Raw genomic sequence first — 22,174 nt, forward strand, 5'->3', positions numbered from 1 at the left:
AAAAATAATTGGTTTCTGTGCTGAGGTCACCTATCATTCTGCTGAGAACGGATTTCCATTGCTGCTTTAATACCCTTGTCTGTTAATTCCAGGATCTGGTTCGTCTCGGTGTCCGTGTCAGTTCCGAATGCTGAGGTGTGGACACTCCGGTTTCCGTTACTTGTGTCTGCAAAGAGCAATGTTCCTTTGGTTGCATCAGGTAATCAGCCTGGCTGGATACACACCGCAGACCACACTTACTGGGTGACGACTCCAATCCCAGTCTCCATCTGTCTTTGGCCGAGCGGCCTTGAGTCTGGCTTGCACACGCGTGGTCCAGAGCCTGGGCAGAAATGTGGACAGACAGAATCTGGGGATTCCTGCCTCTCTGGCGCCTCCCCTTCTGAGATTCTCACCTTTCTTGCCAGCGGCTCCGGTTTCCCCGGGCTCGGGGCTATGGTTCTGGGATTTTCCGCCAGCGTATTGTACGTGCCACTTTGTCTACTATCAAGCTACGAGCAGCACAAATAGGGAATTTTCTCGCATAGTTCCCCTCTTTTGAGTGTGGACTGCCCCTCGACCTTTCCCTTCAATCTCCAGTATCTTCAAGGAGCTGTTTGGGCTCAGTCGGTTAAGCATCCAACACTTGATTTCAGCTCAGGTCGTGATCTCATGGTTTGTGAGTTCAAGCCCTGCGTCGGGCTCTGCACTGTCAGTGAGGGGCCTGCGTGGCATTCGTTCTCTCCCGCTCTGCTCCTCCCTGACTTGCACATGGGTGCTTGCTCTCTCAAATAAATAAGTAATAGTGTCTCTAGATGTTTTTTCCTCCACTCTTTTCTCTGCAAGGCAGATAACTCACTCAGGAACTACATGGTTTGAGGCTGCACTCCAGTTTTGATAGGTACCAGTCTACCTGTTTCATCGTGTTCCTGGTAAGGGGTCCTCCAGAGCTTTTTATCTGCTTACCCGTTCCCTCCTGGATTCTAATTATCAGCTCCATAAATCTGCCAAAAATTCTGTTCTGCTTCTCAGAGCTTTGAGGCTTAGCTTTTGATAGCCTCTGGCCCGAAGATTAGGTAAATATCTTGAGGAGATAATGTTTTGTTTTTAAGGCTCCTCTAGCCCTCGATTTTGCTCCTCCAGTGTGATAAGACCACTAAGCTCGGCTGGCCTCTTGGTTTCCTGGCTATGTAACCCGCATCTGGGAAATGCTTGGATTCCTAGCTTCTTGCTCAAACCCAGAATCAGCAAATGCCCCCTGGGAAAAATCTGCCGCAAACTGTCAGCTCGCTTCTCTGTGAATCTCCCTGCTGTAGAATTTTAGGTCCCCCAATCCTCTTTCCTTCAGTAATTCTCTGAAGCCCTTTTAAGAGACGATTTTTTATAGTTTATCTTTTTGGGGGTTTTTTCTAGTTACTGGCTGGAGCACTGGTCAGCCAGCAGAAACTGCATGCTATTAAGTCTTTAAGCACTTGTAAAATTCTTTTCTTTCCTCTGAACTTTGAAAGCTGACTGTCCCCAGGGAGTTAATTTAACATCACATTTATTTTTTTTTTTTAATTTTTTTTTCAACATTTATTTATTTTTTGGACAGAGAGAGACAGAGCATGAACGGGGGAGGGGCAGAGAGAGAGGGAAACACAGAATCGGAAACAGGCTCCAGGCTCTGAGCCACCAGCCCAGAGCCCGACGCGGGGCTCGAACTCACGGACCGCGAGATCGTGACCTGGCTGAAGTCGGACGCTCAACCGACTGCGCCACCCAGGCGCCCCTTAACATCACATTTAAAAAACACATTCCTACTGCTGAGTTGGGGGTGGGGGGGTGGGGGAAGGTGGGGAGTAAACTGGTTTATGGCATATTCCCCATAATCACACCTGCATTGAAAATATATACACATATCATCCAAGATTTGAAATAAATGGCTGGGATAGGATGATGACAACTGTTTTGTTCTTGTCTTTTGTATATTTTTTTTGTAAAAATGTTTCTGACATGTTACAGTGTTTATAAGAAGTATATAAGTAAATGTAGATTGTCAGGGAGGGGCGGGGGGGTGGGGAGGAAGGAACTCAGTGGCTGAGATACAGCAATGGAAAGATTAATTGCATAGACCTTTTTAGAACTTGAATTTTGTACCACATGAACATATTTTTTTTTAATTTTTTTTTTCAACGTTTATTTATTTTTGGGACAGAGAGAGACAGAGCATGAACGGGGGAGGGGCAGAGAGAGAGGGAGACACAGAATGGGAAACAGGCTCCAGGCTCCGAGCCATCAGCCCAGAGCCCCACGCGGGGCTCGAACTCACGGACCGCGAGATCGTGACCTGGCTGAAGTCGGACGCTTAACCGACTGCGCCACCCAGGCGCCCCTGTACCACATGAACATATTAAGTGCGTGCGCGCGCGCGCACACCCACACCCACACACCCACACACACACACCCCTTACACGGTTTATTTGAACATTGTACTTTTTCAATAACTGTTAAAAAAAAATTTTTTTTTGAGAGAGAGAAAGAGAATCCCAAGCAGACTGTGGTGTCAGCACAGAGCCCAACGCAGGGCTCAAACCCACGAACCCGTGAGATCATGACCTGAGCTGAAATCAAGAGTCGGACACTTAACCGACTGAGCCCCCCAGGCGCCCCTGATATCTGTTAAAGTCTCGACAGCACAGCAGATTACCTATAGTCTCTCTTTCCCCAGAACTTGATTCTAGGCTTCTAAACCAGGGCTCAACATACTTTGGCCCGGGGCAAATCTAGCCTGTTTTTGCACAGCCCTTGAGCTAAGAGTAGCTTTACATTTTTTACGTGGCTAAAAAAAAGTCTAAAGAAAAATACTTTGTGATACAAGAACATGATATGAAATTCAGATTTCAGTGTCCATAGTTTTATGGGGACACAGCCACAGGCACTCGCTGACCTATCACCATGCTGCTCTCACGCTACGACGCTAAGGTTGCACACAGGCAGCCCTCAGAATGTTCCAGACCGCCACAAGAAAAACATCGCAATAGAGCGAGTCCAGTGAATGCTCTGGTTTCCTGGTGTATATCTAAGTTGTGCTCACACTACACTGCGGTCAAGCCAGTGTTAACTAGCATCATGTCTAAAAAAACTACGCATATACCTTAATTACAAAATAATTGCTAAAAATTGCGAACCGTCACTCGAGCTTCCAGTGAGTTGTAATCGTTTTGCTGGAGGGAGGGTCCTGCCTGTGTACCCGCAGCTGCTCCCCCCGCACTCTGATGTTCTGGAGATGCCTTCTTTCCTTAAGCCTCCTGAACCCACCTCCACTAGTTTCGGACTTTCCTTCCGAAGCCTCCTCACCTCTCTCAGCCCTCACAGAATTAAGGAGCGTTCAGGCCTTGCTCCAGGTTAGGCGCCGGCTTATAGGACTGTTGAGGCTGGTTTGGTCTTCTCTCCAGACCGCTCGGACTCTCTGGGAACCAACAACTAGGTGGCTTTGCTTCGTGTGTATGAACGCCAGAGTGGCACTTTTCATTTCCTCTAGGAACTTCCCTTTGCATTCACAACTTGGCTCACCGCTCGGCCGAAGAGGCCTTGCTTTCGGCCCATCTTGGCTTTTGAAGCCCACCTTCCTCACTGAGCTCAGTCACGCTGGCTTTGGACTTTCAGTGACAGATGTGCACCTCTTCCTTTCACTCGAACACTCAGAAGCCATTTAGGCTTATTCGGTGGCCTAACTCCAATAATGTTGTGTCTCAGGGGATAGGGAGGCCTGAGGAGAGGGAGAGAGATGGGGACAGCCAGTCGGTGGAGTGGTCACGACATGCCGCACACTTATGGCCTATATTTGCTGTCTACCATGGGCGCGGTCCGCGGCGCCCCCAACGATTACAATAGTAACAACATCACTGAGCACACAGCACCACAGCAAATACATTAACAACGCAAGAGCTTGGAATATTTTGAGAATGACCAAAATTGACCCAGAGACATGAAGTGAGCAAATGCTGTTGGAAAAAATGGCGCCAACAGACTGGCTCGACACGGGGTTGCCACCAACCTTGTATTTATACGAAACACCACAGCACCCGTGAAGTACAGTAAAGGAAGGTGTGCTTATGGTTGCAACAAAGACCATATATGTGGCCCTTGAAATCTAAAATAATTACTATCTGGTGCCTCACAGAAAAAGGTTGCCAACCTCCGTGCTAAAGTACCTCTGAACAATGAGTTCCATAGAGCAACTTTCCGGTGGGGTAGACTGAATCAGTGGCCCTCCCTGGATCCGTGCCTTTTCCCAGGAAGCTTTGTAGTGCTTTCCCACTTGGACCCCAGGCTCAGTCATATGACTTGCTTTGACCAATGGGGGTCTAAGGGACATGATAAAAGCAGAGGGCTGAAGGAAGATTACACAATGGGGCTCATTCTTCTGCTCCTCGGCCGCTGTCATGTGAAGAGACCCAGGCTAGTCTTCTGAAGGATGAGTCATGAGAACCAGAACAGCCCAGTCATTCCAGCTGAGGCTGGCCCAGGTTTGCCAAGAGCCCAAATCCCAAGATCATCACAGCCGCCTGGCTGACCCACAGCTGACCACAGACACATGAGCAAGCCCGGCAGATATCACCTGAACCAGCCCGACCAGCTGAACCCCGAGACTCCAGAGCCATGTAACTGTTCGTTGTTACGCACCAGTGAAGTTCCGTGATAGTGTTACACACTATTCTGACAACAGAAAACGGATACTACGGGCACACGCACTTTAAAATTTTCTTTTGCCAAAGCAGGCTAAGGAACATTTTTATTCTTCTGAGGGCAGTTTAGGGTCCTAATGGCAGGGAGAGTCTGGATAAAGCACCGAAGTTTGGAACTCCAAGGGTCGGGGTGGGGCGTCAGATTATATCCCCAATTCCTATAAAAATAGCTTATACTCATGATGGCACTCAATAAATATCTGTATTTGTTCTGTGGCTCAAGAAGACGCTAGGTTAGGACTTGACACGCCTCTTATCTGAGAAGAGATGTAGCTAGACAGACAGACTCCACCATTTCTGGAAAAAGAATTCAATTTATTTCCTATTTATAAAATGTAAAAAAAGCGCCTTGGGTATAAAATCTACATGTCTACGGTGTCATCAGTCAGGAGCTCAGAAATGACACTCTTTGCATCCTTCAGTCATTAATTAGTGTTTGGTGCAAAGAAGGTAGGTGCCAGGAGCCCCTCCTGGACCAGGCTAAGTGATAGCTCGCCAAGGATAAAGCCTCACTGCCTTCCGTGAGGAAGAGGAGTAGAGGGCAGAAAAGGAAAAGGGACCTGAGGTAGGAGGCCGGGGAGCGTTGTGTACTGAAATCTGTATTGGGAAACACTTTAACTTGCAAGAGGGAAGATCTTCCTTCTTGACTGCAGAACACAAGTGGCCTGAGCCTGTCCTAGGAAAGTCAAGCTGCTTCCTGTGCACAGGGCCAGCCCCCACCCCACAGGACCACAAGCGTAGCATCTGTCAGGAAGGAAAGGCCTCCATCAGTGTGACGAGAAGCGGTCACCTCCGGACTTGTGTGAACTCCCTGCGCAGCCATAACGAGTCCTGGTAGAAGCGAGGATCGCCCAGTCTCACGGCTGTCCGTTTGTAGAAGTAACAGTATAACACTGCCGCTGTGGATAAGTAGAGAAGAAGCTTCAGGGACGCTCCTGAGTATTCGTTTCAGGCTAAGAACCACACCTACCAAGGTGGAGGGGCGCCCTGCCTCAGGATCTCCCAGTGACTCCCAGCAAGGGCAGTGGGCCATAATCTCTCCTGTTCTTGCCACGGCTGATCCACTCATCCCATGCTGGCTGTGATGGACGGGGAAGGCAGGATCAAGGGCCTTAGTAGCCCAAGCCAATGGTGGCACCGAAGTGAGGCCTGAGGTTGCTCTGGTCCTTACCTAATCTCTGGAATACAAACAGCGTTTGAAGTCCGTCTGTCCAGACAAAGCGGCTGGAATTTTTCCAGCGTAAGTTCTGCAGGAGACATGAGGAGACAGGGAAAGCTTAGCCACCAGATGAGGCCCTAGCATCTCCACCTTGGTTAGCTGCAGACATGCCACGTGGTTTTAAATCAGGCTAATCTCCCCCTCCTTTCTTCCCACAACCCCAAGTAGTGTTTCTCAAAGGAGCTTCAAACTCCCTTTTCTGCTGCAAAGGAAATATCCTTTTAACCCTGAAGGAGGAAGTTTGAACTAAGCTATTTATTTCCTTCCATTCCACAGCCTTTTCCAAGGAGAAGTGCTATACATGATCTCAGGAAGGAGTTCGGTGTGGTCACTGTCTTGCCTTGAAGATCTCAGGCTCGGTTCCTGTCAGATAAAGGCTTAGTGCCCTCAAGGTTTAATCAGATTAACAGCTTTACAGTACAAAGCCAGGACCTATTTTGGCCCCAGGAGGGAGAGCAGAGACAATCTTCTTCAGGAAGCACCTAGAGACGTTGGCACTGCTCTTTCTTTCCTGTGAGCTCTACTTCCCTCCGTGGAATAACAAGGGCAACTTAACAGACGGCTCAGTCTAAGGTGGCGTTAGTATAGGAACGACTAGAGAACCCTGAGGTTTTACTGTGTTCCATCAAAATGAGTACGCGAGAAACACAGGCCATACCCAAACAGACAGAACCATTCGTGAAGCAGGAGAAATCTGGAACCACGAAACCTGGCATTTGCTCTGAGGCACACTGGAGAAGGGTTCTTCCAGTATAAGTGACGGGGACAGAGCAGAGGGCACGAAGCACTAAAGGGCAAGGGGCACTCTTGGCCTGGCCATTTCCCATGGGACACGGATGCCTAAGAATTCCCTGTCTCAACACCCACCTGCCCAAATAGCTAATGATAAAACGGATTCGACTTCCTGTTTTAGCTCTGGCTGGACTGTTGGGGGCAAAGGTGAGCTGAATATTCCAGAAATGGCCCCTGACTCTTGGATAAGGCAGTTCTTTAACACAAAAGGTTGGGCAGAGGTGCCTCATGGAGCTCTCACATGCCCAACCCCAGGCGGGACCACACTCATTTCACCGGTTTCCCATCAAGGATTCTTTGAGATGTAAAAGAATGATGCTGGCTTCCTCGTGGCTTCCTCGAGAAAAAGCTACTCCTAGTCCCTTAAGGGTTCAGGAATTCAGAGCTCCGCTCTTACCATGACCCAGACATGAAAGGAGATGCTGAGGGCGAAGTACACAGCTGTGAGGATGATGGTCCCTTTGAACTTATGGAATAGGAGGTTGACCAAGCCAGCCTGGAAGACGAAGGTGTTGAAGAACATGAGGAAAATGATGATGATGTTGAAAAGGATGGCGATATCCTGGATGCTGCAAACATAAAACAAAGCACAGCCAAATGGAGGTCTGTGGGACGACCCAAGAGCTGGCCCTGGGTCCTAAGGGACACTATGAAGTCTGGCCTTCCCTGTGATCTAGACCTCCGGAAACTCCCCAGAGATAGCATGGGCTTTGGGTCCCAAATAACACGAGACTAAAACTACGGGCTGGCCCCATCACTTGAGCCGCAGTCCACAGACAAGGCTTTCCTGCTCTGACACTCTTAACTTCTAGACACTGGTGAGAAGACGGTTTCTTCTGTCCAAAGCCGGCCCTGCCTGTCGCATAACCTGGTCCCGTCAGACATTTTCATCTAGCAAGACGGCAACACCTTTCCCCCATCTTTGCACAGACGGTGCCTTAGTGCCATTCAGGTCTCAGTTCAAGTGTCCCCTCTTCAGAAAGACTCTTCTTTAACCCTACGCCTAGGGTAGCCCTCCCCTCCCCACCCCCACCTACTTCACATCCACTGTAAACATTTATTACTCTATAAAATTATCTTGAAAAAAATGGGTTCATTGTCCCTCTCAATGGGAGGGGTCAATGGGGGCTTCTAGAATGGAAGCCATGTGAGAGCAGGAAATTATCAGGTTTGCCACTGCAACTAGAACACGGTCCGGCAGGCCAATGAATACCCGTCACATGTATTCATGCGACAGTGCCGAAGGAAGGAAGACGGTGCCGAGAACTAGTCTTCTGTCGAGAACTTGCCTCATGGAGTCTCTGAATCTTTGTGCAGGAAAAATGCCAACCGCTTCCATACCATATAGAGAACTGATACGAGTACCCTTTTAACCTGCCATTTTGCAACCCCCTTTCATGGCAGAGTAAGCCAAGATTTCTACTCACAGAGGAAGAAAATGACACGGTGAGCAGTCTGACCCTCTGACTGCTCCCTGTATCCCAGGCCCCTGCTAGAAGTATAGAAACACAGGACCTCTGACATGTCTCCGTACCGTGGAGTACCCAACATGGGTGAAATTTGATTTTCCCTGAGGTTTTTCCATCAGCTACTTTAAAACGCTGAATCATAATCGTCGGGGCCTTCTAACTGCCTGTGTCCAGCTGTCCAGTCCCACCCCCTGAACTCACATGAAGAGCACCAACTGGACGACGGGAGCCATTCGGAGTAGCTCCGAGAAGGAATTGACGAAGAGGTCATAGGACAGCAGCAGGAACTGCAGGGACAACACCAGGCTGTAGTTACTGGTCTGGAGCATCCTGCTGCTGCTTTGATGGGCCCAGCGGGGCACATTCCACAGTTACCCAGAAAACTGCTCCTGGCTTTCTCCCCAGCACTGAGGGAGAAGCACTAGTTCCTCAGAGTCAGAGCTGTTCCCCTTGCTCTAAGACAAGGGCCTGTTGAGGACAAAACAAAACAAAACAAAACAAAAAGGTCGTTAGAAAGTCATTAATACAACATTCACTGAGGACCTACTACGTCCCAGGCAGCATTCTATGTGCTTGGGACACACCAATGACCAAGCCACTACCGCCACCAAAAAATCCACTAGTCACTCCTTCCAGGGACTCTCACCCTCCAACTTTCTCCATTCCTGGAAGCTTCTAAGTGCAGAGCTCATTTTGTCCTTCCTTCCTTTCCTTTCTTCATTTTAATTTACTTGATTGCTGTAAGTAATCTCTACACCCAACACGGGGCTTGAATTCACAGCTCCGAAACCAAGAGTCACATGCTCCTCTGACTGAGCCAGCCAGGCGCCCCAACGCAGAACTCTTTCTAACTACTTTTGGGTTCAAAGGAATCCAGGAGTACTACAAAGAGTGACTGTCTTGCCATGTAGTAATATTGATTCTAATACTAATAGAAGCGGCAAACCTTTATATATCACAATATGCCAGGGACTTTTTAAAAAAAAAATTTTTTTTTAACATTTATTTATTTTTGAGACAGAGAGAGACCGCGCATGAACGGGGGAGGGTCAGAGAGAGAGGGAGACACAGAATCCGAAACAGGCTCCAGGCTCCGAGCTGTCAGCACAGAGCCCGATGCGGGGCTTGAACTCACGGACGGTGAGATCATGACCTGAGCCGAAGTTGGACGCCTAACCGACTGAGCCACCCAGGTGCCCTGCCAGGGACTTTTTGGGGGGGGGGGGGCTCAAACTCATGACCCCAATATCAAGAGTCACCTGCTCCACCAACTGGGCCAGCCAGGCATCCCTGCCAGGGACTATCCTCAGCACTAACATTATTTAAATTTCATAATAACCCCATGAAGCAGAAGACACACTATCATTACGCTACCCATTTTACAGACAGGACACTGGAGGCGCAGAGAGGAAAAATTATTTGTCCAAGATCACATTGCCAGTAGCAGTGGCAGAGCTGGGATTCAGAATCAGGCAGCCTGGGTCCAGAGTCTGTGCTCTTAACTACTGCCCAAAGCTGCCTCTTATGTAACAGGCTGATATGTCACTAGGTGGGAAAGACGTTGGCACAGGAGAAGTGGGAAGAGGTGCAGGCAGAAAAGGCTGAGAGGAAATCGTGGTCTCCTGCAAAACTTTTATGTTTAAGGTGGCAGCCACATAGTGGCACCGGGGAAGGTACATTCCAAGGCCCAAGGTGTCCTGTGACCCCTCCAGCCGGGTGAAATCTACAAACAAATTTCAAAATCCTGTGAAGTGTAAGAGAGTGAAATTAAATTAACATCTGTAAATCGGGGCACATGGATGGCTCAGTCGGTCGAGTGTCCGACTTCAGCTCGGGTCATGATCTCAGAGTTCTGGGTTCGAGCCCCACCCCCGTGGGGGCTCTGTGCTGACATCTTGGGAGCCTGGAGTCTGCTTCAGATTCTCTGTTTCCCTCTCTCTCTTTCTCGCTCTCAAAAATAAATATATATTTAAAAAGTTTTAATTAGGGGCGCCTGGGTGGCGCAGTCGGTTAAGTGTCGGACTTCAGCCGGGTCACGATCTCGCGGTCCGTGAGTTCGAGCCCCACGTCAGGGTCTGGGCTGATGGCTCAGAGCCTGGAGCCTGTTTCCAATTCTGTGTCTCCCTCTCTCTCTGCCCCTCCCCCGTTCATGCTCTGTCTCTCTTTGTCCCAAAAATAAATAAACGTTGAAAAAAAATTAAAAAAAAAAGTTTTAATTAACATCTATAAAATGTTTTACAATTTACAAACTCTTTATATTCATTACATTATTTACTCCTACACCCATCTTGAGAAGGAGACAGTTATTACGAATATAATCCCCATATTATACAGTGGCTCTGAGAGGTTAGCGAACCGCATCCACCTCACCTGGTGAAGAAGCACCCCCCCCCCCCGCGCCCCGCCTTGAGTGGCTGCATGATGGCAATTTCACTCATTCGTCAAATAATACTGATAGCTATCACCCCCTACCAGCACCACGTTAACCTCAACCAGGTATAACTTCCTTTAATCCTCGCAACTGCTCTGCAAGGTAGTTAAGAATGATCCCCCGTTCTAAAGACAAGAATACAGGGTCAGGGTTCAAGTCATTCCTCCAGGTAGCTGGTGAGCAGAGCCAGGGTTCACAACGGGGGGTGACACCAAAGCCCGCGCTCTAAGCTAGGACTTCACGGGCCACCACGGAGAGCTGTCGTGAGGAACCGTGACCCAGAAGCGCCCACCGCCAAATCTACGGGAAGGATGACCTCCGCTTTAGGGCAGCAGTGATGCGCGACAGAACGAAGCCGTCTTCAGTCCGTCCCACCGCTCGGTGCCGCGTTCCCTCTGTCCCCAGGGCAGTTTTCCTCACCCTTCCCAATTCACCTCAACACGGGGCTGTCTTGGCGAAACACCCAAACCCAAACAGCGACAACGAAAACTCCGACCCTGGTCCCTTTTCCCCACTCCTCAAGCACGCTCACCTCGGAGACCCAACGTCGGTTGTCATGGGGACGCCGGCCTGGCTTCCGGGAAGAGGTTTTAAATCCCGGAAGTAGATGGCGGACGCGGGCGCCGTCCGTGCCGGGCTGTCCGCGGGTCCTCGGCTTTCCCTCCGCGCTCTGTGGCCAGCCCGGCCGCCATGTTTGGGCCCCCGCTTCCCTGGGCTCGGTCCTCTGGTGCCTTCCCGGCGTCGCCACGTCCAGCTCCTGTCCCTCCCAGTCGCTGTCCCGCGGTCTTGCTGAGACCCAGCCCCAGGCGAGAGGCTTCGCGTCCGCCCGAACGCGAGATGGGGGACGGGGTGAGAGGCAGGGCGGAGCCGGGGCGGTACTCCCTAGGGAAGAAACACCAGCGGAAGGACTGATGTTGGAGTCCACAACTCCAGACTTCATTTCCCAGGCGGCCGCGCGCGCGGCCGGAAGTGCTATGAGCCTATAAGAGAGGGCGGCGGCCCGGCTCTTTTGGCACTGGGTGGCGGTGCCCGGCGGGTGGGTCTGTCTCCGAAAGTCCCCGATTCCAATTTCCCGGAGTCCTAGTAGCCGCGGCGCCGGGTGGCGAGAGACCTCTGCGACCCTCTGTGGTTCGGGGGTGAGAAAGAGCTCGGGTGGGGAGTTCACGGACCTGGGTTCGAGTGCTGGCTCCGCTGCTATTTCCCCTCGTGCTGTCTCTACCTCTCGCTCGGGCTCAGCTTTCTTTTGTAGGAAATGGACACCGCTGTCCGTGCCCTTCCTTCTACAGGTGTGGTTGCACAGGCACGAAAGCTCTTCGGAAGTCGCAGTCAGCAGGCGGAGCTCCTCGCCGTAGTTTTCACCGAAGGTTAGCTAGGACCGACAGCCGCCGTTCATCCCCGCAGAAGAGTCAGGGATCGGGCTCCGGATTCCTGGAGCGGTTCTCCCGACACCGGAGCCAAACGGGAGCAGTCCGGAAGGGCGGGTCTGTAATCACTGTGGTGCTAAGGAGCACCTTGCTTACCTACCTCCTGGCTGGAGTTCAGGGGTCCTCACTCCTGAGCCCTGATTTTACAGAAGCTACGTTTGGAAGTGAGGCGTTCTTGGAGCTGAGGGGAAGTGAACCTGGGTTCCTGTACCAGCTCTGCCACTCACCGTGGCCAAGTCACTTTCTTTCTTTGGGTCCCGGTGATTTTGATCTGTCAGAGAAGCGTTTAGGACTTGAACCTGAAGTCTGATTCTCAGGATTCCTAAATCCCCCACCATTCATCCGGAAGCAGGAACAACAAATTGACTTTCTATCCCTTCATCTGCTTGTAGTTCTAAATTATAAAAGTAATATAAGAGCTTGGAATAGAGCCTTTTCCTAAGATTAAGAGCTGAATGGAAACTTACCCATTTCCTACTCCAGGGCCTGATGCAGCCAGGGAGAATCCTTTTTGTCAAGGGACCGAGGAAAGTATTAGGTTGGGGAGTATGTTTCTTAGATCACAGTTGACAAAACTTGTAACTTCCAGGCCAAATCTGGCACACTTGCATTTTTTTTTTTTTTTTTTGATTAAAAAAAAATGTTTATTTATTTTGAGAGAGAGAGAGAGTCCCAAGCAGACTCTGTGCTGTCAGCGCAGAGCTGGACGTGGAGCCCGAGCTCACGCAACTGTGAGATCATGACCTGAGCTGAAATCAAGAGTCAGGACGCTTAACCAACTGAGCCACTCCGGCGCTCCAAGGTTTTTCCATTTTTAGATAACTAACAGAAACGAAAAGGATAATATTTGTGATATGTAAAGACAACATGAACCTGAAATTTGCCCGCAAATAAAGTTTTTAGGGGAACGTAGCCGTGTTGATTTGTGAAGGTGTTGTCTGTGCCTGCTTTTGCACTACATCAGAAGAGTCGATGGCATAGTTGTGACAGAGACTGTCCGGCCTACAAAGCCTAAGGTATTTACCATTCTGGGCCTTTGTAGAAGCGTATGGGGATTTCTGCTTTGGAATGGGCAGAATCAGAGACCAAACAATGGTGAGCACACCCTGAAATCATAGCACAAACCTACTTTCTTGGAATAAATGAAAGACTGTTCTCGGCGTTTGGGTTGCAGTTTTCACTGTATTCTTTTTTTCTCTGTTTTTGCACACTCGGGCAGAGGAAGGGCTCTTCTGTGTACTGTGAGCAGTGTAATATTGCAGCCCTCGTTCAGGAAAGTGTCCCCGTTGAATATTCTAAGTCTGTCCCAGAGCAGTAATCCAGGAGGGTGGAGACAGTCTCTTTTGGGTTATATTTACTTTTGTTTTTTTCTCCTCCAAAGGAAAAGAAAGTCATGAGAGATATTGTCTGATGGATGGAGCCTGCTGACCAAGTGCTTCATGCTGACTTCACTGGGGGGTGACTGAACATCTGGTGACCCGAAACTTCCTCTGCTCTTATTGGGACTAAGGGGACGCCTCTGAGGCTGGGCAGCAAATCTCTGAGCTCAGGAGTTGAGTCAGGAAGCTTCTAGGAAGACATTCTTTTCTCCTTCTAGCCTTATGGAAGCTTGGTTTTCCCCCAGCCCTTGGATGTAACTTTCTCAGTGTGGTGACTGCTAACTTGGATCACATTGTGAGAGCTCAGTGTCTTTCTGATTAGGTGGACACCTGTCATGGAGAGAACTGGCGTGACATGCTGTTGGGGCCACTGAGAGGCCTGGGCAGCCACGGGGACCACGAGCTTCAGGCTTTAGCTGGTAGCTTGGATGAACTGCTGTGACAACATCGAGAAAAGCAGAATATTTAGCACTCACAGCGTCCTTAACGGACATTTTCTCACTTGACCTTTTTTTTTTAAAAAAAAACTTTTTTTTAATGTTTATTTATTTTTGAGAGAGAAGGCACAAGCAGGGGAGGGGCAGAGAGAGAGGGAGACCCAGAATCTGAAACAGGCTCCAGGCTCCGTGCTGTCAGCACAGAGCCTGATGCAGGGCTCGAACTCACAAACTGTGAGATCATGACCTGAGCCGAAGTTGGACGCTTAACCAACTGAGCCACCCAGGCGCCCCTCACTTGACCTTCTGACAACCTATGGTCAAGGTAAAAAAACAGGGGACTTGAAGCCAAACGGACAAGGATTTGAAACTTCCTACCCCTTTACTGGGTCCTAATGCTGGTATTTAATCTTTCTTTTCTTTTTTTTTTTTTTTAAGTTTTATTTATTTATTTTGAGAGAGACTAAGACAGCATAAGCAGGGGAGGGGCAGAGAGACTGGGTGAATCCCAAGCAGGCTCCACACTGTTGGCACAGGGCCCCACATGGGGCCTGAACTCACAAAACCGTGAGATCATGACCTGAGCCGAAATCGAGTCAGATGCCTAACCGACCGAACCACTCAGGTGCCCCAAATCTTTCTGACCCTTGGTTTCCTCCTCTGTAAAGTGGGGCTGAGGACCTCTCACAGGGTTGTCAAGGGGAGCACATGGGATCCTGTGTTCACAGGTTCTACTCAGTAAGTTCTATTCCTGTTATGATGCCTTTTTTCAGATGAGAAGACTGAGTCCTACGCATGCTAAGTGATTTCCTCCAGATGCCTCGTTTCATAAGGATCGGAGCCTAGGCCCGCACTCTGTCAGCCTACCACTAATTCTAAAGGTGAGGGAATCGTGTGTTACCTCCTTGGGAGTTCTGGCTGGTTTCAGGGACTTCCTTTCCTCTCTGTTAGCGGCCTCAGATTAAGGGATCCGGACTACAGCCTGCCGCGGTGTCCCCTTCTCGGTGTGAGTCTGCGGGACAGGGTGACCACCTTGAGAGCTGGGCCTGTGCTGCCTGCAGGTGTAGTTAGCGGAAAAGCCGGGACGGCCCTGTGGCTTTGTGCATTTGCCAGCCAAACCTCACGCCCACCTGCCTGGTGTTAAAGTGCAACTGCTTAGGGCCCGAGGCATTTGTCTGAAACCAGAGTTGGTTTCTGAGTTTATCAGGTACACGGGGAAAGCTAAAAATGAACTCTTGCTTTCTAGACTATGAGTTCTTGCTTCCTCCTTTCTCCTCTGAACTTTCCACGGAGGAAGAGAAAGCAGAAGTGTCAGGCCTGGGGACACCTGAGGGCTGTTGTCCAATTGCAAGTGTGGAGTGTGGGAGGTTCTAGAGCAACAGCCTGATCTTACTTCCTCAGTGGGAGGTTTAGCCCCATGGAGTTCACCGTCTGGGGAAGAACTTTTTTGTAGAAGTGGGAGATCATAGGACTTCCTCTCTTCCTTCTTCCTAATGATGGTGTGTTGCTCATTGCAGATTATGGTTTTGCCTCCTTCTGTTAGAACTGAGGGCTGAGGCGTTTCTATGACTGTAGCCTGGATTTTGATTCCTATCCCTAATTTTCCGTGGGGAGAGGGTGGGGTGGATTCTTTACCTTTTGGCCCTGTGAAGGGAGACTAATCGCAGGGCTTTGGGCCCAGAGCCTTGACGTCCGGCCCCGGCAGAGGAGGGCCCTCTCCAGAGCCGGCCACAGGCCCAAGCTGGCCGAACTGTGTACCGTTGGATGCTGGGGTGGGGCCAGCCTCACTGTCCATAACCAGAGATCAGGCCTCATGGGGCAGTGCCAGGGCTGGTGGCAGGAGATCTGAAGTGAAAAGCACCCACCCCTTGGGCAAGAGCGAGCTCAGTGTTCCCTCCTTTAGCTGGCGTGTGGGGTGCGCTCCAGCCAGCAGAGCCGGCGGGGACGTGTGACCTCTGCTGCTTCCAGGGGCGCCTGGTCAGAATGGCTGTCGGGTGGTTCTACTTGTCCTTCTATGCACTGTCGCTGCTGGGCCTGATGTGCGTCATCCTTACCATCTACTGGATGCAGCTGTGGCATGGTGGCTTTGCCTGGGATGGCACCAGCCGCCTCATGTTCAACTATCACCCCGTGTTCATGGTCGCTGGCTCAGTGGTGGTCTACAGTGCTGGTGAGTACGAGGCCCTGGGAGACGTGCTGTGACCCAGACCCGGCCGGGGCAGAGCTCTCCCTCCCACAGCCGGCTTTTGTCACTGCTGGGTTTGCGACTACGAGAGTGGGGGGAGGCTGGGCTGTCTGTGGCCCCGGGTGTCATTTACAGGAAGGTAGTAGTGAGGAGGGGGGCCATCTGAGAAGCAGAGCTTCACGGACACTCTGGGGCGGGGGGTTGGCACGCTTTTTCTGTAAAGGGCCAGATAGTAAACGTTCCAGGCTTTGCAGGCTCTACGATCTGTGTTGCAACTACCCATCCTTATTCTTGTATCGTGAGCAGCCATAGATGACATGAAAACACGCCCGTGACTGTGTTCCAGTAAAACTACTCACAAAAATGCATGGCAGGCTGGACTTGGCCCATGGGCTGTAGTTTGCCAACTTCTGCTTTAGGGAGCAGGAGATTGAAGCGTCTCATGACACGGGTCCTTCCATGAGGAAGCTGCTTACCCGTGCCAGGCCCGTGTTTGCCCCGTGCATCCAGAGCTGGGCCTTGGGCCCAAGTGAGCCTCACTTTCCCCACCTGTAAAATGGGAACGGTGATGACACTGGTCGTAGCTGCTTAACCTGTGCACTTCAGATACCTCAGCCCATTTTGTTCCTACGAGAAGCCTGTGAGATGGGCTCTGCCGCTCTCCCCATTTTACAGATGGGGAAACTGAGATTTAGAAACAAGAGGCCACAGAGCTGAGAGGCAGAGCCGGGCTGTGGACCTCGGTCTGTGTAACCCGATTAAGAGCCCGGGTTTGTGACAGCTAACTGCGCTTGTAAGAAGGTGGAAGAAATAATGAAAGCGACTTTGCTTTCTCACCCGCAGAACTGTGCTTGAGTGCATTTGTTATGTAATGACATATGTACACATCATTATGTAATGACAGACCGGTGGGTCCAAGAAACCCGCTTCTCCCTTTTTGTCACTGTTTTGTCTCCCTCTGCCCCCTTCACGGCTGAAACGATGTGAGGAGAGGAGATGCCGGGGAGTGGGTGGCCACGTGCTGGCATTTCCTTCCTCTCTGGTTGGGAGGCGGTGTGGGACTGCGTCAGGTTAATTCCCCCTAATGTGCTGGGGGAGCCGAGGGGAAGAGGCCGGGCCCTGGGACGTTCTCTCCCGCAGCATCGCTGGTGTACCGCCTGCCGCAGTCGTGGGTGGGGCCCAAGCTGCCATGGAAGATTGGCCACGCAGTCCTGCACCTGCTGGCCTTCATCCTGACCGTGCTGGGGCTGGTCGTCGTCTTTCAGTTTCACAACCACGAAAACACCGTCAGCCTCTACTCCCTGCACAGCTGGCTGGGCATCGTCACCGTCTTCCTTTTTGCCTGCCAGGTGGGTCCTCTCCTTCGGGTTCCCGCTCCCAGACGGCGGCCGTGGGCTCCGGTTGGGACTTCGCTGGCATCCGCACCAAATACTCCCTCCGGTTATTGCCCAGAGATGGCCCTGCAGGGTGCATCCCATAGAATCGGCAGCTTAAGTGGCCGCAGGAGACTGGTAGTTCCCACGCCCGTCCCCCTGCCCCTCCGTTGTCCTAGCTTTATCATAGCACATACCACGCTGATGCGGTCTGTGATCTTTTCCACCTTCCCCGTCCCCACCTTTCTGTGAACCAGAAGCAATTCTGGAAGTGGTTTCTGCACACTGACGTCAGCCCTGCACAGGCGAGTTTTATGGGCCGGGACTGGAAGGCAGCAGAGACATTACAAGGGTGGCTGGGCTTTCGGGAGACTGGGCTTGTAGCTGAGCATTTCGTGGAACATTCTGGTTCGGCTAAGAAATCGACCATAGTGCGGGAGCTGGTGGGAGGTTTGAGCTGGGAAAGAAGGGCGAGAGGCCACTGCGGGGTCGGGGGCCCAGGTGGGCGGGACGGCCTGCTACACCTTCGGGAACAGCACGGTGCAGTCAGGCACCTCCCTGTGTTCACAGTGGTTCCTGGGCTTTGTCGTCTTCCTGCTGCCGTGGGTGTCCGTGTGGCTGCGCAGCCTCCTTAAACCCATCCACGTCTTCTTTGGAGCTGTCATCCTCTTTCTGTCCATTGCGTCTGTCATTTCCGGCATTAATGAGAAGCTCTTCTTCAGTTTGTGAGTGGGATGGGGCCCCCAGCTCTAATGTCGAGGGGAAGGCATAGCGTCTTCCAAAGATGCACCCTGTGGTCACAGGGCCTCTCCAGGGGTGGGGAGCCTTTGGAGATGGGCTTGTTCTTGATCTGGAAGGTCATGGAATCTTTAGGTTGGGATTGGTAAATTGGTCAGCAAAAAATTTATCTACCATCAGATTGACTTAGTACCTACTGTGTGTCAGAAGCTATTCTAAGCACCTTAAATTTAATCCTCTGATCATTTTACAACATGGATACTGTTGTCATTGCCACTTACAAATAAGGGAGCTGGGGCACAGAGAAGTTAAGTAACTTCCCTAAGGGCACACGGCCCGAAAGTGGCAGAGCTGGGGGTTAAGATGACCACCTCATGCCTAACCACTACCATCCCCCATTATTTTAAGGCATGGGGGGTGGGTAGTGAAAAGCAAGGAAGATAGGAGGTCAGACTTGGGTTTAAGTCTGGGCTATGCCATTTACTAGTTGTACGACTGTGGGCAAGCTCATATTTTTGAGCTTTAGTTTCCTCACGGGTGAAAAGCATCCTGCAGATACTTGTGGTGGTGGCAGGGACCAGAAACTATGTTAACATTCCAGGTCACAGATGGTCCTTGGAAGCTTTTCTCACCATCTGTTAAGGGTGTTGGGTCTATCACTGGGCAAAAACAGGTGGCAAAAATCTCTCGAGGGCCCACGGTGTTTTGTCATCTTCAGGAACAACAACACCCAGCCATACTCCAGTCTGCCCAGTGAAGCTGTCTTTGCCAACAGCACTGGGATGCTGGTCGTGGTCTTTGGGCTACTGGTGCTCTATATCCTCCTGGTTTCGTCTTGGAAACGCCCAGAGCCAGGGATCCTGAGCGAAGGACAGGTACGGGGTCTTGGGTCTTTCATTCCAGGTTGGGATAGGGCCAGGCCTAGAGAAGGGTCACCCAGGAAGGGTTCGGGCCTTGCCGGGAAGCCCGCTCAGTAACATGGTGGGAAACCGGGTCGACTGATGGTGGGGTTAGGTTGGCTGATGGGGGGGCACTGTGTCAAAGCGGCTCATCCCAGCCATGGGGGCAAATGGAGCTGCTCAGAGGCTCCCGGGGCCTGTCCCTTGGGAGAGTGATGGTTACGCCCTTCTCCAAATTCCTGTGGCTTCATGAGGGGAAAGTGTGGCCTTCTGTCCTCCAAGGAAGGGCTTGAGCATGACGAGAGCATTCTCCCAGCTTGGGGGCTGGTCTTGGGGGCGGAGCTTATCCAGCAGGTGCTGGCTGACAGGTTTGGTGTGGGTTCGGTGTGTGGGTAGGTTTCCCCCTGAGGGATGTGGTGAGACGGGGGGGTGCATAGGACTGAGGGACTTTGGGGCTTCCCTGAGAGATGTGGTGGCTTGGGCGGGGACCGCCCTGCGGGTCGGGGGTCTGTCTGAACAGCTCAGGCCAGGTGCGACTCCTGCCAGTCAGGGGCAGTTGTGGTGTCCTGCCATTAACGCCTGTGCCTCTGCCTGTCTTTCCAGCCCCTGTTGCGTGATGGGGAGTGAAGCGGGAAGGGCACCCACGAGCAGGTGGAGGTGTTTCCCCCCAGAAGCTCTTCTCTGCCAGGGCCTCCTCTCTGGTTTCGGCAACAGACCAGCTTTGCGCTCTGGGCCCGAACCTCTTCTGGCCTCCGCGTGGGGCCTGCTCTCCCCACCAATCTCCTGCCCACCTGCTCTGCTTGGTGGCTTCTCTACCCCTTCCTGGCATCGACTTCTCGGGTTCTCCACACACGCCGCCCCAGCTGCTCACGCTGTGTGCTCCCTGCTCCCTGTGTGAAGTCAAGCTGATATCCCCTCTCGGCCCCTAAGGATCTGGTAGAGACTCTCTCCAGCTCAGATAAGCCAGGACGCAAGTGCAACCTGTACGTGGAAAGTGAGGGAGGTTAACGGTGTCCGGCAGCTTTCCCCGGAAGGCGTGCGTTATATTTGGGCCGCCCTGACCGTTGGGCGGCCAGCATCTGCCGTGCCCTCTATCCAGCCCGCCCAGACGTGAGGCTGGAATGGAGAAGGTGGAAGGTGATGGAAGGTGATGGAAGGAGAAGAAGGGCAGCAGAGGGGCTTCCGCAGAGAAGCTGAGGAGCTGACTGCTCTTTGCTGTTCTGTTTCGTGTCGCTGCATTCCTCGTCCACCTGCACTGTGACCACGTGCCTCCACCTCTCGCTGCTGCCACAGCCCTGGCCTAGATCCTGGCCTTTCCCTGTGACTTACGTGCCCGTCAATGTCGGGCAGCCCGAGGAACCCTGATGACCTACTCTCCCAAGAACCGTGTGACCCCGGCTGCCCCACAAGGGATGAGCCCCAGGGACGCCTCGGACTTCCGTTCCTGCCCCTGCCCGGATCAGGGCCTCCCCACCTGGCCCCGGGCAGGCTCAGCCTCGCTCTCTTGGCAGAGCCCCTGCCCAGCTGATTTGCGCACTCTAGCTCCCCATACAACAAGCCAAAGTTGTGGTGCATTGTGCCCGGTGGGCGGCTTTCCAAGGTGCTCCCTGCTGAGTACCAGAGTGCCTCATTTGCCCCCTCAGTGGCTACTTGCTTGACCAAACCCAGTCTCGTGTTATGCCTGAGGGCTAGCCGCGGCCCCCCCCCGCCGGGCGGGGGGAGCAGCGGGGGCGGGGACGGGGGAATCTGCTCCTCTCTGAAGTGATGGGGCCATGGCTTTTCCCGCCCTCTCCAAATGAGCCCTGCTGGGACCCAGCTCCATACTGCCGTGCTCAGTGACCAGCAGCACCAGTGCACTTACCCCTGGCAGGTGGTGAGGAGGCGGACCGTCCACCCCAACTCCATGTGGCCCGATGTCGGCAGGACTGTGACTGGACTTCCTGAGGGGATGGAGCCTTTGAAGCCACTGGGATGACTTCCAGGCACCTCAGTCACGTGCCCCGCGCCCCCTCTTTCCGTATGGGTGGAGCTGTAACTTGTTCACGCAGCTTGGTTTCCTTTAATCGTGTTTTAAAGAATCAAAGCCTTCTCTACTGTGATCACATTGTGGTTAATTGAGCTCCGGGAAACTTGTGAAAGCCTCAGGACAGCTGGGACCTTCAGAGTGGGGAGAAACACACCAAAAGGCTCCAGAGATCTCCAGGCTGCCCTCCTGGAATGGTATGTGACTCATGGTATGTCTGGACGTCCTTAATAACGAAAAGCTTCTGAGTACTTGGTTATCTCACAAGGAAGGAAAGGTTTCCTGTTTTTACAACTGGAACTCAGAAACTGGGTAGTGACTTGGTCACTGGTAGCGGAGATCACTGAGCCAGGAAGTGGTAGAGTTGGGATCCACAGGCCAGGTGTTTATGCCAGTCTCCTTCCCAGCTGCTGAGTGTGCGCACCTATGCACTGAAAACCATACCTAGTGACGAGGGACCCGAGGTGCAGACTCATGATGGACAGGGGACCCTGAACAGAGAAGCCCAGGGACTGGGGGAGCCTGCGGCCAACTTTGGGTAAAGTAAGTGACGGAGGGCCCCCTTCCCTCTGTGATCAGCTGTAGATACAGATGACTGCTGGTGGATCAGATGACCCGGCAGGAGTCGGGTGCAGACACTAGTGATAACAGGAACTCAGCGAGTGAGCACCTGGGCTGTGCTGGGGGCTTTGCCTTCAGCTCATGTCAGTCCCTGTCCTTGTCCCTGTGAGACGGGTACTGTTCTGATTTTACAGATTCCAAGAGGCTAAATAGTGGGCCTGAGTTTATGTAGCCGGTTTGAAGCCAAATCGGGATTTAGTTGTGTCTGAGTGCACACCAGTGCCTTTAACTGCTCCCCTGCACCGAGCACGGGCCAGGTGTGTGTATCATCTGTACCGTGCACCGGACTCAGCAGCCCCTCCTGCTTGCCCAGGTGCTGTCAGCGATTGCCCTAGGGACCTGGGGTTTGGCTTGGCTGCAGCTTCTGTCCTACCACTGAGCTTTAGAATATGGTGATTTCAAAAAAAATTATGTATAAAATACGGTGACTTCTTCTGGTGTCCTGTTTGCCCACTGGATTCCTGAAGGTTATCGT

General features: G+C 52.0%; 2 protein-coding genes across 18 annotated transcripts; one reads left to right on the top strand and one right to left on the bottom strand.

Moving 5' to 3' along the window:
• Nucleotides 1-5,003: 5,003 nt before the first annotated feature.
• On the bottom strand, nt 5,004-11,265 carry TMEM138 (transmembrane protein 138). The gene is made up of 5 exons (XM_040494981.1): nt 11,153-11,265; nt 8,391-8,657; nt 7,118-7,289; nt 5,881-5,956; nt 5,004-5,608 (listed from the first exon to the last, which is right to left on the bottom strand). Exons 2-5 carry the CDS (start codon nt 8,516-8,518, stop codon nt 5,496-5,498), a joined length of 489 nt encoding a protein of 162 aa, XP_040350915.1. The 5' UTR covers nt 8,519-8,657; nt 11,153-11,265; the 3' UTR covers nt 5,004-5,495.
• A 93-nt stretch (nt 11,266-11,358) lies between these two features.
• Nucleotides 11,359-20,749, top strand: CYB561A3 (cytochrome b561 family member A3). Of its 17 annotated transcripts, none has more exons than XM_040494966.1 (9): nt 11,359-11,469; nt 11,907-12,101; nt 13,426-13,517; nt 14,634-14,741; nt 15,829-16,030; nt 17,186-17,394; nt 17,989-18,143; nt 18,875-19,031; nt 19,659-20,749. In XM_040494966.1, the coding sequence occupies exons 5-9, from the start codon at nt 15,844-15,846 to the stop codon at nt 19,680-19,682; spliced, it is 732 nt and encodes a 243-aa protein (XP_040350900.1). In that variant the 5' UTR covers nt 11,359-11,469; nt 11,907-12,101; nt 13,426-13,517; nt 14,634-14,741; nt 15,829-15,843; the 3' UTR covers nt 19,683-20,749. The 17 variants fall into 17 exon arrangements, with proteins under 17 accessions (XP_040350900.1, XP_040350901.1, XP_040350899.1 ...); XM_040494967.1 differs by lacking the exon at nt 11,359-11,469 and adding an exon at nt 11,640-11,660; XM_040494965.1 differs by lacking the exon at nt 11,359-11,469 and adding an exon at nt 11,653-11,756 and having other exon boundaries at nt 13,426-13,596.
• The last annotated feature ends 1,425 nt before the right edge of the window (nt 20,750-22,174 follow it).

This window comes from Herpailurus yagouaroundi, unplaced genomic scaffold, assembly GCF_014898765.1.
Source record: "Herpailurus yagouaroundi ecotype Mexico unplaced genomic scaffold, PumYag 187, whole genome shotgun sequence".
In the NCBI taxonomy this organism is placed as follows: domain Eukaryota; kingdom Metazoa; phylum Chordata; class Mammalia; order Carnivora; family Felidae; genus Herpailurus; species Herpailurus yagouaroundi.